The following is a 16,361-nucleotide window of genomic DNA, read 5'->3' on the forward strand; positions in this document are numbered from 1 at the left end:
TACAGCACATTTTGCAGTACTTTCATTGCTTTGATCACACTCTTTCCTACACACTCCAGCTTACCAATGATTTCACTAAAAATGTGGCTCCCACAACTGAATAGGAGACTCTAGATGTGTTCAGACTAGAATGGAGTTCAATAGGACCATCGCCTTCCTGGTCCCAGACACTCTACCTCTTTTGATGCATCTGAAAGCCAACTTGTACTTTCTCAGCTACAATGGCACATGGTTGACTCATCGCAGAGAAGAGTTCCACTAAATCCCTCCAAACTTTTTCAGATGAACTGCTGACTAGCCACAACTTCCCCATCACATACTTGTGAAGTTGTTTTTTTTTAACCTAAGTATAATCTGTTTCATTTATCTCTATTAAATTTCATCTTTTTAAAATCAACTTTCCAGACTGCAAAAATCATTTTGGATTCTTAATTGTCATCCAACATATTAGCTTCCCCTCCCAACTTTTGTATCATCTGAAAATTTGCTAAGCATGTCTTATCTACCTTTATCTGGGCCATTAAAGTATATATTTAATAGCACTAGACCAGCAAAGACTCTAGCACTGGAGACTTCATCAGCATAGTCATCAGGAGTTCTAATAAAGTAGTATTTCTGACATTGGAGCAGCTAGATGGTGCAGTAGATAGAGCACTGACCTTGGAGTCAAGAGGTCCTGAGTTCAAATTTGACCTCAGACACTTACTAACTGTTTGACCCTGGGCAAGTCACTTAACCCCAATTTCCTTAAACATCTGGGCCATCTATAGTTGTCCTGAGATAGATAGATAAATAGATAGATAGATGGATAGATAGATAGATAGATAGATATAGACATAGACAGATATAGATATAGATATAGATATAGATATAGATATAGATATAGATATAGATATAGATATAGATACGGATACGGATACGGATACGGATACGGATACGGATACGGATACGGATACGGATACGGATACAGATATAGATATAGATATAGATATAGATATAGATATAGATATAGATATAGATATAGATATATCTTGCCACTGGACCCAGATGACTCTAAAGGAGCCAAACAACAACAGCTTCTGACACTAATTTGCTTTGTAACCATAAGTAGAATATTTCACTCTCTAAGCCTCAGTTGTCTCATATGTCAAATGAGGGGATTGTATTCTATAATCTCAGAAGCCCTTTCCTACTATAACATTCTGTTGCCAGGGATTACAATTTTATTAAGTATCCTCCTTTGCACAAATGAGAATCTTCCAATGATTGGCCATCCTAGGAATGTGGGGTTCCCCAAGGCTGGATACAAACCTCCTCAATGCTTCCCAGAACAAGGCTAACCAATCTCTTTATGTGAAGGTGCATCAGAGATACAGCCACTTCTTTCTGATGGACACAGCAAGCCTCTAATATGAATGGAATGGAAGCACGTTTCTGAGGCAGATCTTCACACATCATTAGCAAAATGGAAAGCAATGGCTCACTCAGTTGAAGAGGCTAAAGGAAAAACACAACATGAAAAATCCTGAAAGAAACTCTTGAATTAAATACTTTATCAAAGGCATATAGCAAGGAGGCTAATGTTCTTATTTAGATGAGAGCCGGTACGGTACTCTTTTCCATAGTTTAAGAAGAGAAGCAAGATACATGACTATAATAATCCAGAGTCTAGGAAGTCTCTCAAACACCAATTATTTGGGATGTGCTGCTTTTTAATCTTGAATGCCCTTTATGCACCAAGGACACAAAAGTCATTGCTGGGACTACACATGAAATCAACAGCACAGATTTCAGGCTACATTAAAGAGTACTGAAATAAACATAAAGAAATGTTTACAGATGTGCCTTCTGACATGCTTCTGGGTAGTAGTATCATCCAGAGGCAGGAGACATTAAGACTCTAGAAATGTTTGCCCAGATCTTTGTGATCAGGCCAAAAAAACAAAAAGGAAGCAAAACACTCCACTGAGAATTCCTCCTCTACATTACCATTTAAATTACATTCCAAGCTCCCTTCTGAGAATCTTATCAGTAAGCAGGAATTTTCCTCCGAAAAAAAGCACCCTATACAACAAGCAAGATTTACCAAAAGGTACTTCTGTATTACCTTGTACTCTAGTCCTTTATATAAAGTAACACACAAAATAATAATCAAATTCACCATTAATAAGACTCCTCGATCCTTCCCAATTGTATTAGCATTTAAACCCCTGATTTTGGTCAATTACTGAAGTATTTATCAATAAAATTACTTAATTATTTATCAATATTATTTATAAATTACTGAAGTATTTATCAATATTATTTATAAATTACTGAAGTATTTATCAATAGATTTCCTGGTAGGACCACACCATGCAGAATGGTTAATCTAATTCAGTCGTTAAGATAACTGAAATCAGCAGACAGAAGGCAATCTGGATATTTCAACCTTCTTGACATCCATATTAGATTAATCATTGTTCAGCATCGAATCTCCAAATAGCTAAGTCAATTTCACATACTCTGTGTGTATGTAAAAACTATTTTGGAATTGGTTCCAGATGACTGATTAGTTAGAAAACACTTCCTTCCTCTTGGTAGATAAATGGTGAACTTTGGATGCAAAATAGGACCAACTGACAGTTAAATTTGGTCTATCAGTCAGTTTTGCTTAAATGGAGGATTTTTGAAAGGGAGAATATTAAGGATTCATTGGCAGGGGGAGTCATGAAGGAGTGATTTGTAAGCAAAAGCAAGATATAATAATAAACTTTTAAAAATACTCTAGAAGAATTCATATGGGCCTCCAAAGCATGCAAATTGTTTACCAGTGTATTTAAATTTAATAACAACACAATCAGGGTTCAAAGAGTCGATCATTTCCATTTTTACTGCTGTACTGTGACTTAATAAAATGGTAAGTACTATAAGGCTAATTCACATCCTTGTACATTAACAACAGCTGGCTTTTTCTCCCCTAGAAAGAATGCTAATTGTGGTCTAATAGAGAGCTTCTATTCTCCCTATGATTTCTTATTTCAAATAAGATTGAAGGAACTTTTTGCCCTTTGGAAGGTGCAACTCATTATAAATATCTCCCTTTAAGGAATTTCTTGCCACTTTGTTGCTCCCAGGGAAGACCTAAGGAGGTAGTCATAATCAGGACTAGTTCTATAGACCACAATAGACCAGTGAAACCAGAACAGAAAGTCACTAAAATTTAAGAGCCTAACGCTTTAGTGCTGGTTTCCCACATTGACCAGATAATTAACAATTCATTTATTAAGCCATGTAGACATGGTGTAGTGTCATCTGAACCTTGTGATATACTATCAGTTAGAAATGAAAATAATGAATGGCAAACTTTTCATAAACACATTTATTAATTAACTAAAACCAGAAAATATCTACTGAGCCCTTACTAAATAGATAGCATCACTTACACAGTTCAATTATTTGTGTCTAATGGTAGCCATCTCTAAGGCAGAGGGGGGGAAGGAAGAAAAAAAGAAATTTATATGATAATTTTGTTGTATATTTGAAAGGAATAGCAAGTTGTACATAGTACATTGCAGTTTCATGTGCAATCGTGTTTTTTATTGTACTATTATGGAAATGTTTGTTTTATTCCAAAAATTAAAAATGAAATTTAATAATTAAACATAAATAATACAATTAAACAGACATTTATTAGTTTTCCAGTAGGCATAAAGCATTGTGCTTGCTGCTAGGGATAACAATCAGTGGATCAAACATTTATTAAATAACTACTATGTGCCAGGCACTGTACTAGAGATACAAAGACAAAATTAAACAATCTTTACCTTCAAGGAGCTTAAATTCTAAGGGATATAAATGGGAGTAGGGGAGAAAAGGAAACATGTGGATATATACAAAATAAAAACAAATTGGGTTCCAAGTAGTTACATACAAGTCAAAGAGGGAGAGAGCTAGAAGTTAGTGGATCAGGAAAGGTTTTCTCTAGAAGCCATGCTTAAGCTGTAGCCTGAATTAAATGAGGGATTCTAAAAAGACATTGGTAAAGACAAACAAACAAACAAAACAGTTCCTGTCCTCAGTGAACCTACATTCTTACAAAAGAATTGTCTTCTGTGACAGAAGACAATTCACAACCAAATATGCAACAAGGAAAATAAAGTTGGGAAAGGTCACTAATGTCTAGGGAGATCAAAGGAAGCTTCATCAAGGAAGTGACACCTGAGTTGAACCTTAAAGGGAGATAAGAATCCTGAGACACAGATAAGGTATGTATTCAACCATGTAAACTTTTTTTTAAGAACCCTTGGCATGTCATGATCTTCATTACTTACCAAGAGATCTGTGAAATCTCTGGAGATACAGAGGAATACAGTGAAGTCCTCAAATTCAGACCAAGGATAAGACTTTGACTCTCACTCATCCATGTCAAAAGTCTATTTTCCAGATTTCAGCTGCACAAGCCTTTCTTGCTGAAGAGCATCAGCCCTGAATTCTTATCTCAGGTCATAATGACACTATTGAATGATCCCATGAAAGAGGGCTCAATACCATGGTTGTCACTTCATATTTGTTAGGGTGTTTGCTATGAAGCTGTATTTTCAGCTCAAAAAATGCTTCAGACAGCTCTTTCCTCTCACGAGGCACTTTCAATCAATGCAAACAAATGCACTGGCAAAAAAGACCCTTAACAGGAGTGTTATCACTATGATTACAGACCTGGTTTGGAGGAACACGAAATTCTGCTGACCAGTACAGAGTCATTCCTAAGGAATAAACATGCACCTGTCAGGAAGAGAGACAGACGATCAGAATCCTGACATCATTTGTATCAAATAGCAGTTCCAGCTGGAAGACAATGCTGTTTCCTCTGGGGAAGCTGCATTTGAAAACACTGTAGGCTGGGGTATTGACATCACAGTTGACAAGATGTTTCATTTTAAGATCAATCAATCAATATGTATTAAGTATCTACTATGTGCCAGGCACTGTGCTAATTATCGGAGATACAAAAGGAAGCAAAAGACAGTCCATTGGGGGCGGCTAGGTGGCGCAGTGGATAAAGCACCGGCCCTGGATTCAGGAGTACCTGAGTTCAAATCCGGCCTCAGACACTTGACACTTACTAGCTGTGTGACCCTGGGCAAGTCACTTAACCCCCATTGCCCCGCAAAAAAAAAAAAAAAAAAAGACAGTCCATGGCCTCAAGGAGCTTACAATCTAATGGGGGAGAAGATAGGCAAACAAATTTAAAGGAAGCAGGCTATATTATAAGACAATAGGCAATGATTGACAGAAGGAAGGCATCAGAATTGATATGAGTTAAAAGGCCTAGTTTCCAGGAATTAAATGCAATGAAAAGAGAAAAGGAGGCATTTGAACTACCAAAATGTAATGACAACAAGAATAGGTAACATTTAAGTAGTGCTGTCAAGTTTGCAAAGTACTTTGCACCTCCCATGTCACTATATCTTCAAAATCCCCCTTTGCAGTTGGTGCTAAGGGTATTATTATTAAGCTTTTTCAGGAGAGGAAAACTGGGCTCAGGGAGTGATTTACCCATAATTGGATAATTAGTACCAGAGGTTAGATTTGAACCCAGATCTTCCTGAATCCTAAGGACCTGTGTATAGTTAATCATAAAATCACAGTATCTCAGTGTTGCTACATCAGAAGCCCTATAGTCCAACCCACACTGAGAATAGTCATGAAGGAAGGAAGGAAGGAAAGAAGGAAGGAAGGAAGAAAGAAGGAAGGAAGGAAGGAAGGAAGGAAGGAAGGAAGGAAGGAAGGAAGGAAGGAAGGAAGGAAGGAAGGAAGGAAGGAAGGAAGGAAGGAAGGAAGGAAGGAAGGAAGGAAGGAGGGAGGGAGGGAACAAAAAGAAAAGAATAAGAAAAAAGAATCTATTAAGCACTCACAAAATACATAGAATATGAAAACAAGACAATGTAAGAGAGGAGGAATAAAAGAACATGTAGAAATAGTGCAGAGAATGCTAGTCCTCAGAATGAGCTAAGGCTGGTGAAGAAGGTAAAGGACAATGAAAAGTAGGTATTGGTTTGGTTTGGATAAGCTATATTGAGAATGGAAAGTCATAGGAGGGAGAGAACAGCTGCTTAGGATGTATGGGATGATAATTAAATGGACATAAAGAAAAAGCTGCTAACTCTTATTTTGCTTGGATTCTCTCTACCAAGAAAATGACCCTTGCAATGGAATAAATAAAACAAAAAGAGTTTATAAGGGCAGCTAGGTGGCACAGTGGATAAAGCACCAGCCATGGATTCAGGAGGACCTGAGTTCAAATCTGGCCTTAGACACTTGACACTTACTAGCTGGGTGACCTTGAGCAAGTCATTTCACCCTCATTGCCCTGCAAAAAAAAAAAAAAGAGTTTATAGAGAGTTGGCACCCAAGATGAGAAAGAATAGGTTAGTAAACGAGTACCTAAGTGACCGTGATGAATTCAAGTCATCTGGCCCAGATGAACTTTGTTTGTCCTTGGGTACTGAGAGAAGTGGCATATGTGATTTCTAAGCCATTGTCAACAATATTGGAAAGACTGTAGAAAACAGGAGAAGTGTGTAAAATTGGAGGAGGGCAAAGTTGTACCAATTTTCCAAAGAGGGAAGATAACTGCCTGCAAATTATAGTCCAGTGATCTTGTCTTCAATTGCTTTGTGAATTCTACTAGAGATTATTAAAGTGATGGTTGGTGAACATCTAGAAAGGGAAGCGGCAATCACAAAGCATCAGCTTGCCTTCCCCAAGTTAGGGAATGTTAACTAATTTTATTTCCTTTGGTGACAAGTAACTAGAGTAATTAATCAGGGAAATGTTATACCTCTTGTCTAGCAAAAGGTTAATAAAACATTTGGCAAACTTACTCAGGCAATTCATGTAGAAAAGATAAGAAATGTGGGCTAGATTATATTATAATTAGGTGTATTCAGAAGTGATTGAAAGGTCAGACCTAAAGAGTAACCATGGATGTGTTAGGAAGGGAAAATATGGTTTGCCACCACAACCACCTCTCATCTCAGTTGATGCAGTTAATTACTACAGATGGGGTAGTATGAATATGTTAACATGATTACTCTCTCAGTCACAAGGGGTAACATCAGTTTGGCTGGGCCGAAAATTAGCCATGCCCCCTGAGGGTTTAAATAACTAAGCCTAGGAGACAGCCAGAGTTTGAAAGTTGACAGTGGTTGAAAAGACAGCAATAGGAGAAGAACTCAGCTCATTGCTTCTTGGGGGATTTTCTCTCTTCCCCCATCAGCTGTGGTATCAGGCAGCAATGCTATTTGGAAGGAGACATCCCCTCCAACAGCTAGAGAGTCAGCTTAAAAGAGTTCATAGAATCATAGAGTCATATAACTGGGAAAGAGTTTAGAGACTAGTGAATCTGAATTCCTCAGAGAGAGACTCAGAGAGATTAAGTGACTTGCTCAGACTTGTATAGCTAGTAAGTATCCAAGAAATGACTTGAACCCAAGTCTTCCAGATTCTAAGTTCAATACTCTTATCTACTACTACATATTGCTTCTGTTCAAGTCACAATTGACATAATGGAGGCATGTGCTTCCGGAAGACATGGACAAAGAGAAACAATCATATAAGGCCAGGAACTGCTTCTAGGAGTGGGACCTCAGGCAGCAGAGAAGAGAGCCAGCTATGGACTCAAGAAAGGGCAAGCCTTGTAAGTCCAGAGTTGAACCAAAGAGAGCATTGCACAAGAGAAGGAAAAAAAAGACTTAAAGGCCCCAGAAGAACTAGAGTTGTGAATTGCATTGGCCAAATGTGTTCCCTACATTTTTGCCTCATATTTAACTTTATAACCTTGAGCCCACTTTTTTTCATGAACTCTATAATTTTAGGAATGTGTACCACAATTCTATTAGAGAGGACATTTTAGAGCGACTGCTTTTACTATTCCATTTTAATAGATGCTTTTGGTAAGAGATAAATATGTTCATGGAAAACACACTGGTAGAAACTTATAAGCTATTGTTTTAGAAGTAGCCACTCACAGAGTACCCTTAGAATCCTGCAAATAACAGTTGCCATCTGGGGACCCAATTCTTGAGCCTATGCACATGTTGGGGCTGGGTGGTCGTTGGAGGGGGATAGACAACAAATGATTAAATGTCAGCTCAAGAGATTGTCCCCAGTAGATTGTCCAAGGGATTTGAGTTTGGCCTTGTGCTGCTCACCATTTTTACCAATGACTTGAATAAAGTCATAAATGACATGCTAATTAAACTTGTCAATGTCACAAAGCCAAGAAGAATAACTAACACATTGTATTAAAGCATCAAGAGCCAAATTCTGGAGCTTGGAGCATTGGCTAAATCTAGTAATATGACATTCAAGGGGGATAATTGTAAACATCTTAAAATTAGACTAAAAATCAACTTCATGAGTATAAGGCAATGTAGGCATTGCTAAATGCCAGTTAGTCTTGAAGGGGAAAAAATGAAAGATTGAGGGATTTTAGTGGTTTGTAAATTCAGTATGAGTCAACAATATGACAGTGCAGCCCCCAAAATGAATGTGATCTCCAAAGGCATGAAGAGGTAGAGCAGCCAGAGTGAAGGAAACAATGGTCAAGCTGTTTTCTACCTTGGTCAGACTACATCGGGAATATTATGTTCATTTCTGGGAATTCTATGTTAGAGAAAGCATTGATAAACTGGTCAGTGACAGCTATTATTCCTCAAAAACATAACATGTAAGAATTTCTGGAAGGAACAATTTAGATGAAAGAAGGGAAAATTTGGTGGGGTGGGTGCAGGTGGGCAGGGGGAAGGATGATATGTCTTCAAGTATTTGAAAGGTTGATAATGTGTAAAAGGGAACAGATAATCTACTTGGGCCCAGAGAAAAGAACTAGGAACAAACAATAGATGGAAGTTGAAAAGAAGCAAATTTAGGCTTGTCGGGAAATCCTTTCAAACAACAAGAATTGGGCAGGGGGTGGTGGGGGCAGCTAGGTGGTGCAGTGGATAAAGCACCAGGCCTGGATTCAGGAGGACCTGAGTTCAAATCTGGCCTCAGATGCTTTACGCTTACTAGCCGTGTGACCCTGGGCAAGTCACTTAACCCTCATTGCCCCACCAAAAAAACAACAACAACAACAAAAACAAAAACAAAAACAAAAACAAAAACAAAAACAAAAACAAAACAAACAAACAAACTAGAACTGTCAAAATGAAGAGAACAGGTTGCCTCTGGAGGCACTGGGTTCCATGGATGGTTTCCTGTCAATTACAGGGGCAGCAGGTGGGAGAGGGAGAGGAAAAGGGTGGGGAGCTTCTTAGGTCCATTTCAGCACTGAGTCTCTACAAGTCCACGAAAGTAATGCCTCCTTTCTCACTAAGATGGAGCATCAAGTCATTGTTTGTGAACCCCTCTACCTTCTATTTTAGGAAGCTTAAGTAACTATTATTTAGTTGTGGCAAAAAGCCAAGCATATTGTGTACTCTATGCAGGTCACTACAAAATTCTCCCTGCTCTGCAAATTGCCTGGAGGTAAGATGTCTCAGTCCTTGAGTAAATCCACTGGGCAATCAAATTGAATCCTAGATTCAGGATGGTACTAGACAAAAGAGTTAGCATTACAAGCCCCTGTTCTTCAGCCTGTGGGTCCAAGAACAGAGCTGGTCCTCTCACACATACTCATTGATATTGATAAGGCCTTAGTTGACAGTTGCCCTGCAGCCAAAGCATTCTCTTTGTCATTAACTGCCCCTACTATGTCTTCACTCCAGCACTTATCCACCCCTCTTTTAACTGACTAATGCCAGATCTGGTGTCAATGAAGGCAAATTATTCTCTCCAAGGGAGAGAGGAAGCTGGGTGACATGGTTAATAGACTTTTGGACTTGGGATCAGGAAGACTTAAAATTCTGCTCCAAACACTTGGTAACTTTGACTCTGGGCAAGTCACTTAACCCCTCTCGGCCTCAGTTTCTTCATAAATAAAATAGGGATAACAACAGCATCTTCTTCACAGGGTTATTGTGAAGATAAAATGGGTTAACATATATAAAGCACTTTATAAAGATGAAAGTGCTGTATAAATGCTAGTGATTATTATTATTATATTATCTCCAGGATCCATTCCAACTCTGGGTACTTTAGTCTTAAGCTTCCCTGCCAAGTAATTAATGATTTACAAGCACAGACTTAAACACACTAGGGACCTTCAAGATTTAATTAAAGGAATCATTTTCTAAAGCCAGGGCTCTTTTTTATAACATAAAGATAATATAGATCCTAAGTTACCTATTTCCTAAGTTAAGATTTCCTTCCATACATCAGATTTCTTACATTGATGCACATCTGTACTGCTGAAGGAGAGCTACAGAGCTCAAGGAAAGTCATGCATTAAACAGTTCCCTGGAGCCCCAGGAGCGACAGGGGAAATGTCTGCCATGGCTCTGTGTGGAGAAGATTTCAATAAAATGGCAAATAAAGCTTCTTTCCATCATGGCTTCATAAGCCCGTTTCTGCTCCTCCCCCAGTAGGGTTCACAGGAACTTGCTAGCCCACAATCACAAGAAAAAAGGCTTCCCCATAAGGACCACACAGCACTGTGGAAGAGGCTGATCCCCAGGAAATGGCCCAAGAGATCCAGGGAATAAGCATCTAAAAAGACTCAGTGACATGAGCTGGGTGAGTGTCCTTAATCTTAAAAAGGAAACAATTATGTCCTGATCAACTTGTGGTTGTTGTCCAGATGCATGGAGAATTCAGGCAGGACAAAGAAGGAAACCCTAAAGAGACTGTAGCACTATGACATGCCCATGGGCAAGAGGGTCAGCAGAGCCAGATGGCTGTCATGTATACCTCATGTTTCCATTGGGCCATTTGGAGGTAGGACCTTTTTTTGTCTTTATTTTCCAAGTTAGGATCCAAGAGCTAGAAGGAAGCCCAGCCCAATGTTTTCATGTTATGGATGAGGAAACTAGAGTTAAGAGGGACTTGTCCAAAGTCACACAGATAGGGTTCGAGACAGAATATGAATCCAGGTTCTCTGACTCCACAGTTTTCCACTATCACAAGCTGCCCACAGCTCTTCATTTGATAATAAACATAAGGCTTTGGTTGCATAGTTTTCAAGATGGTCATATCTTATCTCTGTATTTTTTTTAAATGTGTTTATATGTATACAATACATGTGTTTACATACACATGTATTTGTTTTGCATATATTTGTGTATACATACATTATGTGTATGTGTATATTTATGATACACACATTTATGGGCTAATAACTATTTTAATATAACTGAATTCCTTTGTAATCTGATTTATTTTATTCTTTTAAGAAATTATTATGGGGCAGCTAGGTGGTACAGTGGATAAAGCACCAGCCCTGGATTCAGGAGGACCTGAGTTCAAATCTGACCTCAGACACTTGATACTTGCTAGCTGTGTGACCCTGGGCATGTCACTTAACCCTCATTGCCCCGAAAAACAAAACAAAACAAAACATTATTATTAAAAAGAGTCCATAGGCTTCACCAGATTTCCAAAGGTGTTCATGACACAGAAAAGGTTAAGATCTCCTAATTGGTTACTCTGAAAGGATAATTTTACTGACTTCTGCCTCCCTTCCTTCTCCATGCTATACCTGGATGGGGCAGAAGGGAGTCAGGATCTCATGGCAAGGCTATAGCTGCTTGGTTTCCATGGTGCTGACCTAAAACCTTCCCACATCAGGAATAGATAAGAGGTTTGAAGAGGGAGAAGGTGAAAGAAGACTTTAGTGACAGTAAGCAGAGCTCAATGACTGGATATATCTCTGAAGTAAAAGAGTCAGAGGAAGGAGCCATGTCTGAAGTGAAAGTCAAGAGAAAGCTAAAGTCTCAACCAAGCTGAAGGGAGCTAACCAGAAGGTCCATGGCTAGGCATCAGGAATAAAGGGTCTAGGGCTGAGTAAAAATAGGATACTGAGGTGGGCAAAGAGGTTTTTAAAAAAATTTTATATCACTATATATATATATAGTGATATAAAATGTGTGTGTGTATATATATATATATATATATACACACACACACACATACATATCATGTGTGTGTGTGTGTGTGTGTGTGTGTGTGTGTGTGTGTGTGTGTGTGTATGCTCTGCTATTCTTTGGGAGCATGAGGATTTTTAAGCCTTACTCCATAGGGGCAGCTCCATCTTTCAGCTCTCCCTGATTTTTCTTTCCTAAAAAGCTCCTACCTCTGCTTCTCCATCCTACTCAGTGGTAAAGAGGAAAACTGTGCCAACCTGACATGTTTACATAACTAAAGGTGATAAGTCAATGAGTTAATTAGCCAATTTTGTATGGATTTCACCCACCAACCTACATGTCCCATGGAAAGGGCTACAAGGGGAGGTTAGAAGCATGGATAAGAGGTCTTACCTTTGACATTTCAAGTTTTGGATTTTGACCCTGTCCTTGAAGTGTTTCTGGGGCCTTGAAGGGGATGGCTTCTATAAAGGAAAGATTGTCCTGGAAAGAAAGACTTCCTGCAGCATGCAGCAGAGTTGACCAAGGGCATACTACATAACTAGAAGAACCTGAAACCCAAGTGTAAGAACAAAGCATGCTCAGTCTTAAGAGTGGGTTAGGATCTTAGTCTTAAACCATATAACCAGGTGGCTGCTCACAGCAGAGCAGATCAAATGCAATCCAAACCCCTTGAGAGGCTGTCATCTTCAATAGATATGGTGATCCCAAAAGTTAACAGGGAAATGATCAAATTCTCCCTAAGGTTATCTGGTCTAAAACCTAAAAGACTCATACCTAAGGGTGTGAGCTAGACAAGAGGCAGCTTTTTGCAGCTGTAACATGCTGGCTTGAGTCATAGAAAATGGGCATGTCTACAATCCAGCACGATAGAATTAATTTCCCACAATTTGCCTAAAGCCTTGACAAACTATAGAGACTCAGAAACAACTGGCCAAAAACCACATCACTGGACAGTATTGCCACTAATATGAGGAATCTGGATTTGTGATTTCATAAGTATGATGACCTCCCAATACAGAAACTCCCTCCATAAATACAGATTAGCAACTGACACATAACTTTTGATCTTCTGCAGAAATGTATTGGCATGTTTTATTTTCATATAATAATCATCCTCCCTCTTCTCACTCTCCCCAAAAGCCATCCCTTTTTTACATGTACTTAGAATAGTCTTTATTCCATCCTGAAGCTTAGCCACTCTGAATCAGGACTTTTCTTTTTGTTCTTTTAAATTTTTTTTTAATTTTTAAATAATAATAAACATTTTTCTTTAAAGTTATGAATTCCAAATTTATTTCTCCTTCCCTCTCTCCCCTTTCCCCTCCCTGAGGCAGTAAGCAATTAGATTTAGGTTATACATGTTCAATTATGTAAAACATTACCATATTAAGTCCTTTTGTACAAAAAAATTTGAATAAAAGAAAAAATGAAAGAAAGTGAAAATAGCATGTTTCAGTCTGTGTTCAATCAATATCAGTTCTTTCTTTGGAGGTGGATAGTACGTTTCATCAATAGTCCTTTGGGATTTACTTAGATCATTATATTGCTGAAAATAGTTAAGTTATTCACAGTTCTTCATCAAACAATATTGCTATCACTGTGCACAATGTTCTCTTGGCTCTGCTCACTTCACTATACACCAGTTCATACAAGTCTTTCCAGGCCTTTCTGAAATCATCCTGCTTGTCATTTCTTATAGCACAATAATATTCCATCACCATCATATATCACAGCTTGTTTAGCCATTCCACAATTGATGGGCATTCTTCTGATTTCCAATTCTTAGCCACCACAAAAAGAGTTGCTGTAAATATTTTTTTTTATAAATAGGTCTTTTTCTCTTTTTTTGGAAGCTATCCCTTTTTAACAAAAAATCAAAAAATATTTTTAAATAATTCAGCAAAACTTAGACATTACTCAAGTTTGATGTTATATCTAATGTTCTACATCTATCATCTACCCCCTGATTATGGAAGGAAGTGGGTAGAGTGTGTATTATTCTCATATCTCTTCTTTGGGGCCAAGATTGAGCATTACAATTTCCCAGCATTGAGTATTGACTTTTTCTTATGTAACTTATAAAGAGTTGCCTAAGTCATTAAGAGGCTTAAATGACTTGCCCAATGACTTGATCACACAGCTAGCATGTGTCAGAGATCAAATTTGAGCTCTCCTAACCATTAAGTATTGATGGCTCTCATTGAATAAGAATATCTCACATTTACAGAGCCTTTTATAGTTGCAAAAAACTTTTTGCATGCACATAATTTCATGTGATCTTTGCAATATCCCTGAGGAAAGTAGTGAAAATATTATTATCCCCATTTTGTAGATGGGGATAATACTGAGGCTCAGAGAGATGGATTTACTTTCTCAAAGTCGCATGGCTGGTAGATAGCAGAGCCCTTGCTTCTGACTCCAAGTTGAATGAACTTTCCACTCAACCACATTATAATGCTTTTAATTGCTCTTAACTTCATAATACAAAATATAATCATCTTACTTACCCTTGTTCAGATCCTCAAGAATCTGTTCAGTGGCCAGAAACAAGAGGGACCATATTTCTTCCTCAGATAAAGCTTCTCCTTTCACCTGCAAGGTGCTGACAAGAGTCACTGATGATTGGCTCATGTCTAGGAAGGGAGGAAAGAGAAGATTCTCATTCCACTTACCACTTGTACCTCAGTTCTGAACCCACCATAATCTAAACCAGGATGAACTGGTACTTTGCTGAAAGTGAAAAGAATTCTGGGCTTCAGGAAAATACCATAAGAAATTCTTCCAATGAGAGGCGCTGCTAAAGGTGCCACCATAGCTGTACTGCCTCAGCATTGGCAGAAATGTCATTACACTCTCCAGTTGCAACAGAATATTTGTTATCTTCCCATCTCCATCTCCTAGCTGCATTGTCTTCACTGGGGTGCCAGAATGGTCTTAATTATATTGGAGAAGTATTAGGTGAGATATTGAGGCAGCTGTATTAGGAGGGTATTAGAGAAGGCTTCATAAGGAAGATAAAATTCAACGGGGACTTTAAGAAATGGGTAGGAAGTAGATATTTAGGGCATAAATGAAGGGCATTCCAGGGACAGGGAACATTTTAAGGAGACCCAAAGATTGGATAATATAAATCATATTCAGGAAAAGTAAGTTCCCCATGTTGACTAGTGCATAGGATGAGTGAAACAGACCAGTAGGAAAAAAACTTGAACCCCTCAAAGGGCTTATATTCCAATCTGTGTACATATAAATATAGCATAAGATAATTTGAGGAAGGAGAAGGCAACCACAGTGTGAGGGATCAAGGGAAGCATCATGGGAGGCATGAGCCTAAATGTAATTAGTGAACAACAAAGGCTCTCTGGCATTCTCAAGTTTCCTGTAGTACCTCTCCATGCAGGCCAGTCCTCTTCCAAAGATGTCCATGCTCCCAATTTACTTCCTCTTTCTACTCCCACTTTATTAAAACTCTAGTTTCCAAAAAATCTTAAGTAGATGTGAGGCATTCTGATTACCTGATTCATAGTAACACCTGAATAATCCTTAAGATTGGCTTTTTCTTTTTTAGAAGGAAGCTTATTGGGGCAGCTAGGTGGCGCAGTGGATAGCACTGGCCCTGGAGTCAGGAGGACCTGAGTTCAAATCCGGCCTCAGACACTTAACACTTACTAGCTGTGTGACCCTGGGCAAGTCACTTAACCCCAATTGCCTCATTTAAAAAAAAAAGTTAGAAGGAAGCTTATTAACCCCTATGACTCTTCTTGGAGTATCACTGTCCTCAGCTCCCTCTGCAATGACCTGCCCCCCTTTCCTACCCATCCCCCTCAAAGCTCTCCCTTAAATTCTAAAGTCTCTGACATAAACCAATGGGACATCCTTCCCTTAGGCACTATTTTTTTAATTCAGGAGACTCTTCCTATCTGGAAGCAGAGAAGGGCAGGGTAAATTAATAATTAGGAGCCTTTCTTCTCCATAGAAAAAAGGAATTCTGTCATTATTTTTTTTTGCAGGGCAATGGGGGTTAAGTGACTTACCCAGGCTCACACAGCTAATAAGTGTCAAGTGTCTGAGGTCAGATTTGAACTCAGGTCCTCCTGAATCCAGGGCTGGTGCTTTATCTACTTCGCGATCTAGCTGTCCCCTGTCATTATTCTTTTAGTATTGGCAAATGACTTCAATTTCATATCATAGACTATAAACGGGAAGGGATCTGAGAGGTTACCCAATCCAATCCCCTCATTTTACAGATGATGAAACTGGGTCCAACAAAAGTTATGTGGCTTGCCTGGGATCATGCTGCTAAGAAATTGATAAACCCATTCTAATCCACATCCTTTGATTTCAAGCCCAATG

The 16,361-nt window shown here is 38.7% G+C and overlaps 1 protein-coding gene across 1 annotated transcript in view; it reads right to left on the reverse strand.

Moving 5' to 3' along the window:
- Positions 1-16,361, reverse strand: part of FRMPD2 (FERM and PDZ domain containing 2) — a 315,586-nt gene that overhangs the window by 283,581 nt on the left and 15,644 nt on the right. Inside the window, exons 2-5 of the mRNA XM_043980068.1 lie at positions 14,516-14,641; positions 12,399-12,556; positions 4,699-4,764; positions 1,312-1,497 (exon numbers count right to left, since the gene is read on the reverse strand). Of these exons, the coding sequence (XP_043836003.1) occupies positions 1,312-1,497; positions 4,699-4,764; positions 12,399-12,556; positions 14,516-14,639 (534 nt within the window). The 5' untranslated portion in view covers positions 14,640-14,641. The remainder of the gene's footprint in view (positions 1-1,311; positions 1,498-4,698; positions 4,765-12,398; positions 12,557-14,515; positions 14,642-16,361) is intronic.

The sequence above is a fragment of the Dromiciops gliroides genome, chromosome 2, assembly GCF_019393635.1.
Source record: "Dromiciops gliroides isolate mDroGli1 chromosome 2, mDroGli1.pri, whole genome shotgun sequence".
NCBI classification, from domain to species: domain Eukaryota; kingdom Metazoa; phylum Chordata; class Mammalia; order Microbiotheria; family Microbiotheriidae; genus Dromiciops; species Dromiciops gliroides.